Raw genomic sequence first — 12,437 nt, forward strand, 5'->3', positions numbered from 1 at the left:
CGGCTCAGCTTTGTTGTAATTCCTAGGACGACGCTCGCTTGCGGAATATCCACCGAGCTGGCACCTGGGACCTTCCGGGACAAGGAAGGGACTTCCAGTCTCTTGCTGGTTGTTTCACAGCAACGATACAACAGTCCTTCAAAGAGTTCACAGAACACAGAATTAAAAGATAGTTGTTTCAGTGCAAAAAAAAAAAAAAAAAAAAAAAAAAAAAAAAAACTGAAGTCCACGGGTAGTTTTTCCAGAATGTGCATTTTCTGTGAACTTTTTGATGCACGCGCCTGTGTTCGTTTCGTCATAAAACGAGGAGCCTGTGTTCGTGTTAGGACAAAGCCCTGGCTAGATCCTGTTATTGTCAAATAGGGTACTGTGCAGAGGTTGCCTGGGTGTGGCAACGCCGGGTAGGGGGTATCGAGGCATCCCAGGCAGGCTAGGAAGGACAGCGGGTCGGGAAGGTGGGGTGGACGACAGATGGCTGAGACCGCCGTGCCTGCTCAGTGCATCCGCCGGCAGCCCCTTCCACCTGCAGCCTGGCCGGCTCCTCGAGCCCCGACTCGGCTCTGTGGCCGTCTGCCAGCTTGCATAGCTTCTTCCTGCCTGGTTCTCAGTGACCCCGTGAGGCCGCGGAGCAAGCAGCGCCTGGCTAGACTTTCCTCCGCATAGCGGGGTTGGAGCCTGGCCACGGTCACCAGCAGAGAGGCCGCGCCAGGCCCCCTGCTCCCCCTGACAGCACGTGTGAGGGCACGCCAGGCCCGCAGAGGGTGGCCACGCTGTCCGCACGAGGAAGCTGCCTTCCTGTTTGTCTCGGCAGGAAGACATCCATCCAGCTGTCTGGAGTCTCCCCGTCGGAGGACTCCTTCTAGAAGACGATGGAATCTGTTCCTGCGATTAGGTCAATTTTTACGATTCTGGAGAAATCCATAAAAGTAGACGTCTATTGCTCTATATTCTTTGGGGATTCGTTATTTGAAGGTCAGAGAGGGTAGGATCATGCAAATGCGTGGCCCTAGTTGGGGCCTGCCACAGTAAGAACGGCGGGCGGCCCGTGGTGAGCCTGCCCAGCTGGAGCTGGCGCCGAAAGCTGGGGAGGGAAGGGGGTGTGCAGGTGCACCCGCTGTAGCCGGGCCCTGGCCGATGCGGGGGCTGGTCACCTCCACTGCCCCTTCTCTTTCCTGGGCGGTGAGCACCCCAGGGCCTGGGCCGCAGCAAGCGCCCAGCTCGCAGCCCCCCTCCTGGACCTGTGCCTCCCTCCTGGGGTGCAGGCTGAGGGACCCAGCTCCCACTTCTCCAGGTCTCTGCCCACGAGCAATGGCCTCTGGGTAAGGCTCAGCGCTGCAGACAGGTGGAGGGTGACTGTCGGACCACTGGCCTTTCCTGCTGCCACGTGTTTCTGCTGCCTGCATGCACAAGGGACAGGTTCAAGCTCAGCTACAGGCTCGTCCTGGGCCGGAAGCTTCCGCCCCGCCAACACCCGCAGGCTGATGGCAGACTGACGTGAGCCAGGGAGCTCAAAGGGGACCTTCTACGTCTTTCTGGACAGGTGGGGGAGGGCCCTGCTGGTGGCCCGGGCGTCCACAGGTGGCCGTTGACCTAGAAGCAGGAGGTGAGAGGAGAGAAGGAAAGTGTGCAGAGTACGAACCCTGGCTGGGTGGGACGCAGGCGCCGCGTCTCTCAAACACCACAGCCATCCCATGAGGCACTGGGGCGCCCCCCTTCTGCCGACAGAAACCCAGAGAGTCTCAGAGGCCCAGAGCCAGAGCTCGGCGGTGGCTGGGGCTGTGCTGAGGGAGCGGCAGCGAGAGAAAGAGCTGGATGTGACCGGACTGTGTGCCGCAGAGGCGCAGGCAGGGCACCGAAGCCACAAGAACCGAATGGCAGTTTTGGGGAGGCCCCTGGTGCAAGCCACAAAGTCACACAGTTGGTGACCGATGCATGGCTCATTGGCCCTAAGGTCACACGGAGGCCATGGCGGTGGATCAGAGGTGTGCAGAGCTGCAGGGGCCTGTCGCAGGGCTGTCTGCCACCCCTCACCCTGGACAGGTGTGAACACGTAGCCGGGCCCTGGAGGCACCCTCCTGGTGCGTGGCGTGCCCACAGGCCTCTACGCAGGAAGAGCCCTTGGCCCACAACCCCATAGGGAAGCAGCTGCTTGTGCCTGGTTCCTTCCTGTTCTTCTCACTAATCTGTGGCCAGATGCACTGCAGGGCCGAGGGCCAGGTGGAGGCCGTGCACTCCCACCCCCGCCGGTCAGAGAACTTGACCCTGAATGCGTGGAGTGCCTGCCCCACAGCTCTCCTTTGGGGCACCCTGGCTTAACATCCCCTCCCATCTAACTGGGGCTGCCTGGGCTCTGAGCCCCTCGGATCTGCCCACTGAACCGGAAGCTCCCCACTGCAGGAGGCCCAGGACGGTATCTGAAATCCACATACAGGGTCGAGACGAGCGATCAGGAAATACGGCATGGAGGGGCTGCCGGCGTGGCGCAGCAAGGTAAGCCTCCACCTGCGACATCGGCATCCCATAACTGCGCCTGTCCCAGTGCTGGCTGCTCTGCTCCCGGTCCAGCTTCCTGCTGATGTGCCCAGGACGGCAGCAGGTGGACCCCTGCCACCCACGTGGGAGACTCAGATGGAGTTCCTGGCTCCTGGCTGCAGCCTGGACCAGTTCAAGCCATTGCAGCCATCTGGGGAGTGAACCGACTGATAGAAGCTTTCTCTGCCTTTCAAATAAATAAAATACATATTTTTTTACAAAGAAAACACAACACGGAGCATTTCGAATGTTGTAAGGGCTCCGCTCTTGACCTTTGGCCCCAGCTGTATGCACTGCACTGGCTAAAGTGAAAACCCCAGACTTGAAAGGTCCAGTCCGCGCCTCCCCGACCCTGCACCATCCAGCCCCGCCGCGCTGCCGCCTCGGCCGCACAGAAGCTGCCTGCCAGGCACGTGGGGGCCACGTGGTGTCCCCAGGACTCTCCCCTGCCCTGAGCTGCTCCCGGCCACAGGCTCCCACACAGGGTGCTCTCGGGGGCTGGCAGTGGTGAGAAACGCAGTGTCCCCCAGGGTTGCCCCCCTTGTGCAGATGAGAAAACCGAGGCTCAGAGACTGGAAAGAGATTTGCCCAAGCAGCGCAGCTGCAAAGTCTGGGCCGCCCGGTTCTGTGTCCCCACACCCCTCGCTGCCGCAGCTCTGTGTCTGTGCTGCCGTCCTAACGCCTCGTGGAAAGACCAAGAGAAGCTTCTCAGAGGAGAGCAGCGCAGTCTTTGCAAGAGGGCCAGAAATGTGGAGGCCATTGTCGTGCTGACGGGCAGGACGCTGTCCTGACGGCAGCCATGGCCAGCAACAGGCTCTGGCCTTGCAGCATCCGGGGAACTGCTGCTGTCACCCTGCCCAGGCCCCCGACACCTGTGCAACCTGGCCCTGTGACAAGGCCGCCCGGCGTCAGAGGCCCGCACAGCGCCCCGGTCTTGCCATACACGTGAATAAACTTGGCACATGCATACTGAAAATGCCAACGAGCACTGACAGCTCCCCCCTCCCCAGAATCTGGCACCCCTCGTGCCTCCCCACATCTGCCCCGTACACCACCAGCTCCTGGCCGGAGGCCTGGCCCACCCCCCTCCACCTGGAGCATCCTTGGCAGTGGAGGGTGTGAGCGCCCAGGCAGGCTGATCAAAGGCATACATCCCCACTTAGGTCGATTTTAAAGGAAAACACTTTGATTCCCCAGCCACTGAGCAGAGCGGTTCCCACAGTCTTTCTGTTAGGCCTGGAGTTTGCCCTCCAATTTAATTCTGGCATCTCTCGGAGATGCTCCTTTTTCTAAATACATACATTTGTACTTATGTTCATCTTACTTGAAAGGCAGAGAGACAGAGAGACAGAGATTGTAGTTTAGCTGATTCACTCCCAAAATGCCCACAACGGCCAGGACTGGGCCAGGCCAAAGCCAGGAGCCAGGAACTGCATCCAGGTCTCCCATGTGGGTGGCAGGGACCCAAGTACCTGAGCCATCACCACTGCCTCCCAGGGTGTGCATTAGCACGGAGCTGAAATTGGGAACAGAGCAGGGACTCAGACACAGGCACTCCCGCGTGGGATACGGGTGCCCAAGCAGTGTCTCACCTGCTGAGAAACGTGCCCTTGTTTCAAACGCCCATCTGAAGGGCTCCTGGGGAGATGAAGACCCCGGGCTGCTGGTCTTACTCCCGAGCCCCAGCTGGGGGCCCCAGCGTGAATCCCAGGCTTGCCAGAAACAGGCAAGTTCTCTGGACGTGGCCACCCGGCGTGGGGCACATGGCCAGGCAGCTGCGGCCCCACAGCAGGTGCAGCAGGTGTGGGAGCCACCTCTGAGCAGAGGGTGTCTCACAGAGCTGTTAGCACCGACAATGCCTTCAGCCCGGCTGTCACATCTTTCAACACCTTCGAAGCACAAAGATGCGTAAGGATGTGGCTTGCCTTGGGGCCATTTCCACGGCTTGTCTGTGTCGGTTCTCACCCCTCCAGACCCCGACAGGGACACACACCAAGTGCAGAATGTCAAAGGTTTGGTCCTGGAAGTGTTTTGTAGCCACCGCCTCCCTCTCGTCCCCTTCAAAAAGCCGGTGATCAGACTTCCGCGATGCCTTGGGCCACCAGGGGCTGGGTTTCTCCCTGCAGGCCCATTTGTACCCTCCAAGAGGGGAGACAGGACGGAGTGGGGACGGTGGGAGCTCCGGGGGGTACAGTGGGGGCTCTGCTTCTTGCCTCTGCATTGGGGAGCCCACACCCATCTGCCCAGAGCCTCCCAGGTGGGATGGGAGGGGCTGGGTCCTGCTCCTTGGGCGGGGCTCACAGGTGGACAAGGGAAGTCCCTGGATCTGCAGAAATCGGGCAAAGAGGGAGCCCACCACAGCCTGGGATGGGGCAGGGCTTCCTGGGGGAGGGGACCCTGTTTTTGCAGTTATAACCCTCCGGATTCCTCTGCCCCTCCCCCCTTATAAAAGTGAAACCTGCTCGCTGTGGAAACCCTAGAAACCCCCGGAGGATCAAGAAGAAAGCTGGACTTGTGTGCAGTTCTGCCACCTGACATCACAGCTGCGGACGCTTTGATGTCTGTCTTTGCCAGCTCTTTACAAGCTGAACTCGGAAGGGAGAGGAGTGGGAGGCAGCCAGGTGGGCGGGGGCGTGGAGAGGGGTTTGAAGCCCAGGAAAGCTCCGGGGTGAAGCTGCTAGAAGTCTCCACTCCAGGCTCTGAGCTGGGGCCTGGGGAGTCAGAAAGAAAGGATTTGTGGCTGGCAGGGTGGGGGTGCTGTGGGGGCGTGTCCTGGTGGTGGTGGTGGTGTGGTGGGGGGTGTCCTGGTGGTGGGAGGGTGCAGTGGAGGGGGTGTCCTGGTGGGGGGAGTGGTGGCGAGGGTGTCCTGGTGGGGGGTGTGGTGGCAGGGGTGTCCTGGTGAAGGGAGGCTGCAGTGGCAGGGGTGTCCTGGCAGGGTGGGGTGTGGTGGCAGGGGTGTCCTGGTGAAGGGAGGCTGCGGTGGCAGGGGTGTCCTGGCAGGGGGTGTGTGGTGGCAGGGGTGTCCTGGCAGGGTGGGGGTGTGGTGGCAGGGGTGTCCTGGCAGGGGGTGTGTGGTGGCAGGGGTGTCCTGGCAGGGTGGGGGTGTGGTGGCAGGGGTGTCCTGGCAGGGTGGGGGTGTGGTGGCAGGGGTGTCCTGGTGGAGGGAGGCTGCGGTGGCAGGGGTGTCCTGGTAGGGGGGTGCAGTGGCGGGGGTGTCCTGGTGGAGGGGGTGTCCTGGCGGAGGGGGGTACAGTGGCAAAAGTGTCCTGGCAGGGTGGGGGTGTGGTGGCAGGGGTGTTCTGGTGGTGGTGGGGGATGTGGTGGCAGGGGTGTCCTGGCAGGGTGGGGTTGTGGTGGCAGGGGTGTCCTGGCAGGGTGGGGGTGTGGTGGCAGGGGTGTCCTGGTGGAGGGGTGCAGTGGCGGGGGTGTCCTGGTGGGGGGGTGCAGTAGCGGGGGTGTCCTGGCAGGGGGTGTGTGGTGGCAGGGGTGTCCTGGTTGGGGGTGTGTGTGGTGGCAGGGGTGTCCTGGTGGGGGGTGCAGTGGCAGGGGTGTCCTGGCAGGGTGGGGTGTGGTGGCAGGGGTGTCCTGGTTGGGGGGGGTGCAGTGGCGGGGGTGTCCTGGCAGGGTGGGGTGTGGTGGCAGGGGTGTCCTGGTTGGGGGGGTGTGTGGTGGCAGGGGTGTCCTGGTGGGGGGTGTGGTGGCAGGGGTGTCCTGGTGGGGGGGTGCAGGTCGCGGAGTTGACTGCTGCCCCAGAAACCTGGCGGGGCCTCAGTGGGCTTCTGACCGGCCAGCGCCGTGCCCACGTCTCCGTTTAGAAAGAGGACTGGAGAGATGTCCACCTGCCGGTCTCCCCGGCCGACCGACCCTCCTCAGGTTAGCCTTCCCCAGTAATCCTTCCCCGCATCCCTCAGCCTCCTTTTCAAACGCAAGTGCTCCGGGCTGTCAACACGGACTCCTTCCTGCGCGTGGAGCAGGTCGCTTTCATCCCACTGTCTCTGAAATCACCTCTCCCCAGATCCCCAGCCCTCGGGCACAAAGCTCCCCCAACCCCTCGCCCTCCCCCCACCCTCCTCACCCTCCACAGCCTGCACCTGCTGCTCCCTCCCACTCTCCCTCCTGCCTCCTCCAAGCCCTGGCAGGAGCTTTCCCCCGGGGCTAAGCTGAGGTCCCAGCTGTTTCTGACCTTGAGCCCTGACCCTGACGGCCCTGCCTCTGTGACCTTCCCTCCTCCTCCCGGAACTCCCCTTCCCCAGCTCTCTGTACATAGCCCACCTCTGGAGGGTGTTTGACCTGCCCCAGGTGGGCTCAAACATGCCCCACACACCCTAGGGAACCACAGTGAATCCCCTGGAGGAGGGGTGTGGAGAGGGGCCAGAAGGGGAGCCACAGAGGTAGCCTATGAGCTTGACCTTGACACCTTGGCTGCCACCAGCACGAGGACACCTTCAGGGTGTGGATGTGGCTTCTCCAGGCACTGGGGGTCACCCAGCAGAGGTGCCAGTGGCGGGGGTGCACACAGTCGCCCCCAGCCTGGGGAACCAGCACCTGTCCCCATCACTCACCCTGCCCTCAGAGCCTGTCCCCCTGGTCGAGGCCCACAGCCCCACCCCTCCATGCAGGAGTCCGGGCGCCGGCTCAGAGGCCCTCTGGGTGAGCGGGAGCCTGTACGGCGCCGGCCAAGGACAGCGGCCACTGGGAGAGTGGTGGCCCAGCAGGCTCAGGGGGCTTGGCCGGAGTCTCCGACTCTCAGAGCCTCACTAGGTGGCCAGGAGCTCCACACACCCGCCCCCCCGTTTCCCATCTACCTCTCTCCCCGCTGCTTCACCAGAGCCAAGGAACGGCAGTGGATTCATTCAGACTCCACAGCAGCGGCCACAGACAATTCCATACAGAGCCAGACAGAGAGGGTGGGCGTTGGGCGCAGCCGCTGGCACACCTGCGTCCTACGGCAGAGCGCCTGGGTTCCGGTCTTGATGCCACTCCTCACCCCAGCTTCCTGCCAGTACCCCAGGAGGTGGCAGGTGACAGCTCAGGTAGTTGGTTCCCTGCCACCACGTGGGAGACTTGGATTGAGTTCTAGCTCCTGGCTTCAGCCTGGCCCAGCACATGGCATAAGGGGTAAAGCTGCCTCCTGCCTCCTGCCGGCCTCCCATATGGGCGCCAGTCCCAGTCCCAGCTGCTCCACTTCCAATCCAGCTCCCCGCTTATGCACCTGAGAAACCAGAGGAACATGGTCCAAGTCCTTGAACCCCTGCACCTGTGTGGGAGACCCTGATGAAGCTCCTGGCCCCTGGCTCCTGGCTTGGCCCCACTCTGGTTGTTGTAGTCATCTGGGGAGTGAACCAGTGGATGGAAGATTCTCTCTCTTTCTCTCTCTCTCTCTCTGTAACTCTGACTTTCAAATGAATAAATCTTTTTTAAAAAATCGTATCTCATCAGAGTGCCAAGGTTCAGGTCTTGGCTTCACTTCCTATCCGGGTCCCTGCTGACGGGGACCCTGGGAGGCAGCAGGTGTTGGGCCCCTGCCTCACACGTGGGAGAGCTGGGTCAAAGTGTGAGCTCCTGGCCTCAGGCTGGCCCAGCTGCAGCTGTCCCAGGCATCTGGGAAGTGAGCCCTGCATACAAGAATTCCCCCTCCCTCTCTGAGTTGCTCTTCCTTTTCAATAAATGAAAATAACCAATAACATGTTTTAAATAATAAAAATACAAATATACTTAAAAAGGGCCCGGGGACGGCTGTGTCAGACTCTCCCGCAACGACCCAACTGCAGCACCATGTGCAGAAGCAACGCGGACAATGAGCAAACACAAAACAGGGCCATGTTTCCCTAGAACCACATTTACAGACACAGGTATTTGAATTCTGTATAATTTTCACATCATGGGATAGTCTTCTTCAATGTTTTCAGTCATTAAAAAATACACAACCATTCATAATCCACAGGCCATACAGAAAGAGGCAGGGGACTGGACTTAGCAGGGAAACAACCAACCTTGGGCCACACCAGCAGCCGGGCAGACTTCGCAAAACCCACGCAGAGTGGATGGCACGGCCAGAGAACCACGAAGGCCAGGCACGGGCAGGGGCATCCAGATGGCTTGGCCATGCATGGTGAATGGAAGAGTATAAGAAACGCCAGGAAGGGGCCGGTGCTGTGGCCTAGTGGGCCAAGCCTCTGCCTTGTGCCGGCATCCCCTGTGGGCACCGGCTCAAGTCCTGGCTGCTCCTCTGATTCAGCCCCTGCCGATGCTGCCACAGAAAGCAGCAGAAGACGGCCCAAGTGCTTGGCCCCTGCACCCTCGTAGGGGACCCAGAGGAAGCTCCTGACTCCTGGCTTCGGATCAGCCCAGCTCCGGCTGTTGCGGCCACTGGGGGAGTGAACCAGCAGGTGCAAGACCTTTCTGCCTCTCCCTCTCTCCGTCTGTAATTCTACCTCTCGAATAAATAAATAAAGTTTTAAAACTTTTTAAAAAGACACACCAGGAAGTGATGACTCCAGAAGTCAGGAGGGGCGGAACCTCGGCGGGAGGGAGGGGCGTCTTGGGTGGGGAGGAGGCCCAGGGGCTCCGCTCTGGGACTCTGGAACATTCTTTCCTGACCTGAGCGGTGGTTGCACGGGACATTGGCTGGAAGAACAGCGCTGTCCTTTTCTGTATATGAACTCGATTTCACAATGAGACAGAAGAAGGCAGTGACGAGCAGACCTATTACGACGGCACCTGAACCCACCTGACAGGCGTTTGTACCCGGCTGGCACGGCCGCATCCCACCCCGTCCTGGCACATCTCAGAGCTCTCAGCACTCTGCCTCCCAGCCTGCATCAGTGCTGTGCCTGTACCCACGCCCCTGACCCCTCTCCCTCCTGACCAGCAGGTGGCCGGCACGGCCCAGAGTTCTGGACAGGCAAGAAGAGGCAAGGAAGGGATGTTTATTGAGGACACTGAGTATCAGAGAGGTTAAGGAAATCTCCTGAGGTCACACAGCAGCCAAGAGAGGAAAGCAGGCTTGGACTCAGGCCTCGCCGGCGTCCGAGGCCAGGTACGGGCAGTGTGAGAGCAGGTGCGCAGCGGCTACCTGAGAGCCCCCCTTCACCGAGGGAGTAGCCGCTGCTGAGGCTGCCAGCTGCCCTGGAGTCTTCGAGAAAAGCCGAGTTTGCAGAGGGCTCGGGGCCAGAGGAGGGCAGGCCTGGGTCCTGGCTCACAACCAAGGAGGGAAAAGGGAGCAGGAGACAGCCCAAGATGCTGCCCCAGGTGGGCTGGGGCCACTGGATGGGGGTCTGCTGGGGCCACTGGATGGTGGAGTGGAGTTTCGGTTGGCCCCGCCAGGCTGACAGGTGCCGAGTAGCACGCAGTCCCTACAGGCAGGCTGGAGGTGATCATCATGCCCATTTAACAGGTGAGGCAACCGAGGCAGAACTCAGGCTGATGACTGCGCTCAGGACTCAGTGAGCCTGGACCTCAGCGGGGCCGCAGCGGGGTGGGAGCTGTGGGTCTGAGCTGGCGGCAGGCGACTGGGTGGGCCAGGCTGGGGAGGGGAGGGGGTTCAGAGGCCAGAGAGGCAGGAGAAACCCTGCAGGCTAGATAGAGATGGGGGGAGGGGCGTGCGTGTGTGTGTGTGTGCGTGTGTCTGTGTGCGTGTGCGTGTATGTGCGTGCATGCGTGTGTGTGTGCGTGTGTGTGCGTGTGTGTGCGTGTGTGTGTCTGTGTGTGTGGTGGGCCGGGGAGCATCAGAGTGCTTTGCCTGCTTGCGAAAGAGCAGAAAGTTTCTCTTTTGTACAACATTGTTGCGACACCGCAGAAATCTGGTTTTGTTTGCAGTGAGCCTGTTACAAAAGAGCTTCCCCGCAGAGGGCAGGGCCTCTCCGCCCTGGGAGGCGGCCTGCAGTCCTTGGGGAGGCGGGACCACACGGACAGAGATGAGATGTCGGGAAGATTCCGTTAAAGTGACCAAGTATGAGGTCGGACTCACGGTCACCCCCAGCGGCACTTGGGTGCTGTGGCCACTGCTTGCAGTGTGCAGTGTAGGGGGTGTCCAGCTCTTGCCCCACCCCGGGGTACAATTTTTGGTTGGCAAACAGGAGCCCCAGAACCCACCGGCCCAGCCATGCTGAGGCTGACCCAGGTCTGAGCCTGGCCCCTGCTTATCCTCTAGGTCTCTTCTGCCTGTCCTTAAAGTGCAGCTGGTGGACAGCAGCAGGTGCCCTGCGAGGTGCTAGGAGGGCGGACAGAGGGTGCCCAGGCAAGGGCTTCACACAGCGAATTCATGAGCCCCGGGGTAACTGCTGTTTACCAAGGAAAGCCACAGCGAGGGGCCAGCACCCTGGCATGGCAGGGTGAGCCAGCGCCCCACACTGAGTCCGGGCTGCTCCACTTCCCATCCAGCTCCCTGCTGAGGATTCTGGGGAAGCAGCGGAAGGTGGCCCAAGTGCCTGGACCCCTGACACCCACATGGGAGACCCAGATGGAGCTCCTGGCCCACGGCTTTGGCCCAGCCCAGCCCTCTGGGGAGTGAACCAGCAGATAGAAGATCTCTCTCTCTCTGTCTCTCTCAACCTCTCTGACACTGTCTTTCAAACAAATGAATAAAATTTAAAAAGGAAGCCCAAGTGAATCAAGAAGTCTAAACCCCAAAGCGGGCTGGTCAGCAAGAGGGCCAGCTGGTGCCAGGCCAATCTGGCAGCGTTTACTCAGGAAGGGGGTGAGGTGGGGGCGGGGCTCACCTGGGGGATCTGCTGGCCAGGATGAACTTGCCCAAGCCCACCTAGCTCCCCACCTGGAACATCCAGGCCCCCTGTGTTTCCAGGAAAACTGGGGCTCCCTGCCCCCTTAAGACACTTGGCCTATGGCTGTTTCAGGAAGTGGGAGGCGGGACCCCTTCTGTTACCAGGGACAGGATTTGTGCCCAAGGGCTCCACCTTGGTCCCACTGGCCTCCCCTTCTCTCCCTGGCCAAGGCGTGGATGACACCAAGGGTTCTGCCACCTGCCACAGCTCCAGACCTCAGCACCATCGTGAGATGCCTTGGGCAGTGGGCTACCTACCCTACCCCGGCCCCACCTCCTTGTTGAAGGGCGGGGGGGGGGGGGAGGGCAGGGGGAATCACTAGCCCAGCAGCAAGGGGTGGGGGCTGCCCCACCCTCCGGAAGCCCCCTTGGCGAGGGAGGCACCAGCCACACCTCACCTGGTCGAGGAGGCGTGCTTACCTGCCCGCTGTGGGGTCCACGGCAGCAATGCCAGGAGCGCTGTGGCCACGAGGCACGGGGACCAGCTCTCCATCGGGGGCTGCGCGGCGTCTGTCCCTCCTTCCTCTTGAGATCCCGGGAGGGAAGAGCCGGGCTGGCAGCTATAGTTCCCCTTTGGGTCCCCAAAAGGCCCCTCCCTACTGGCCTCTGCTTCCTCCAGGCCGCACTGGCCGCCTCCTCCCCAGAACCCCTAGCTCCGCCCAAGCAGGGGGTCAGCGCTTATTCCAGGGGCCATGCAGCGGGACAGCAGCCAGCGACAGAACCAGGCTGCGCAACTCAAGCCCCAGAGGGCTTTGCCCTCCTCGATCCTCTCCCACCAGGGCCTACCCAGGAGATAGTAGGGGGCACAGGGCTCAGGGCTTCCTGAGTAGACGAGGGCTCGGGTCAGCACCTCGGTCCTGAAACCCTTAGCAGTGGCCACAACCACGCTCAGCCAGACTCCCCCCGCCCCCAGTTCTGGAAACTGCTCGAGGGATCGGCAGAAGCAGGCCTTCTGATGGGGCGGAAGTGGTTGGGAGAATGGGGAAGGGGCAGGGGCAGCGGAGGAGGGGGCAGGCTGGGAGGGAGAAGGGAGGAAGGCACCCACCCCAGCCCTGGCAAGAGCCGAATGCTGCCGGGGCTGCCGGCGCTTGCCCAGCGAGGGCCACCATGGGCCCCCCGAGAC

General features: G+C 61.5%; 1 protein-coding gene across 3 annotated transcripts in view; it reads right to left on the reverse strand.

The window, feature by feature from the left end:
• NFAM1 (NFAT activating protein with ITAM motif 1) overlaps positions 1–11,886 on the reverse strand; it is a 34,003-nt gene extending 22,117 nt beyond the window's left edge. For all 3 annotated transcript variants that reach the window (XM_070052989.1, XM_008275141.4, XM_070052990.1), the window contains exon 1: positions 11,735–11,886. In XM_070052989.1, the coding sequence (XP_069909090.1) occupies positions 11,735–11,807 (73 nt within the window). In that variant the 5' untranslated portion in view covers positions 11,808–11,886. The remainder of the gene's footprint in view (positions 1–11,734) is intronic.
• Positions 11,887–12,437: the final 551 nt, after the last annotated feature.

Source organism: Oryctolagus cuniculus, chromosome 11, assembly GCF_964237555.1.
Source record: "Oryctolagus cuniculus chromosome 11, mOryCun1.1, whole genome shotgun sequence".
NCBI lineage: Eukaryota > Metazoa > Chordata > Mammalia > Lagomorpha > Leporidae > Oryctolagus > Oryctolagus cuniculus.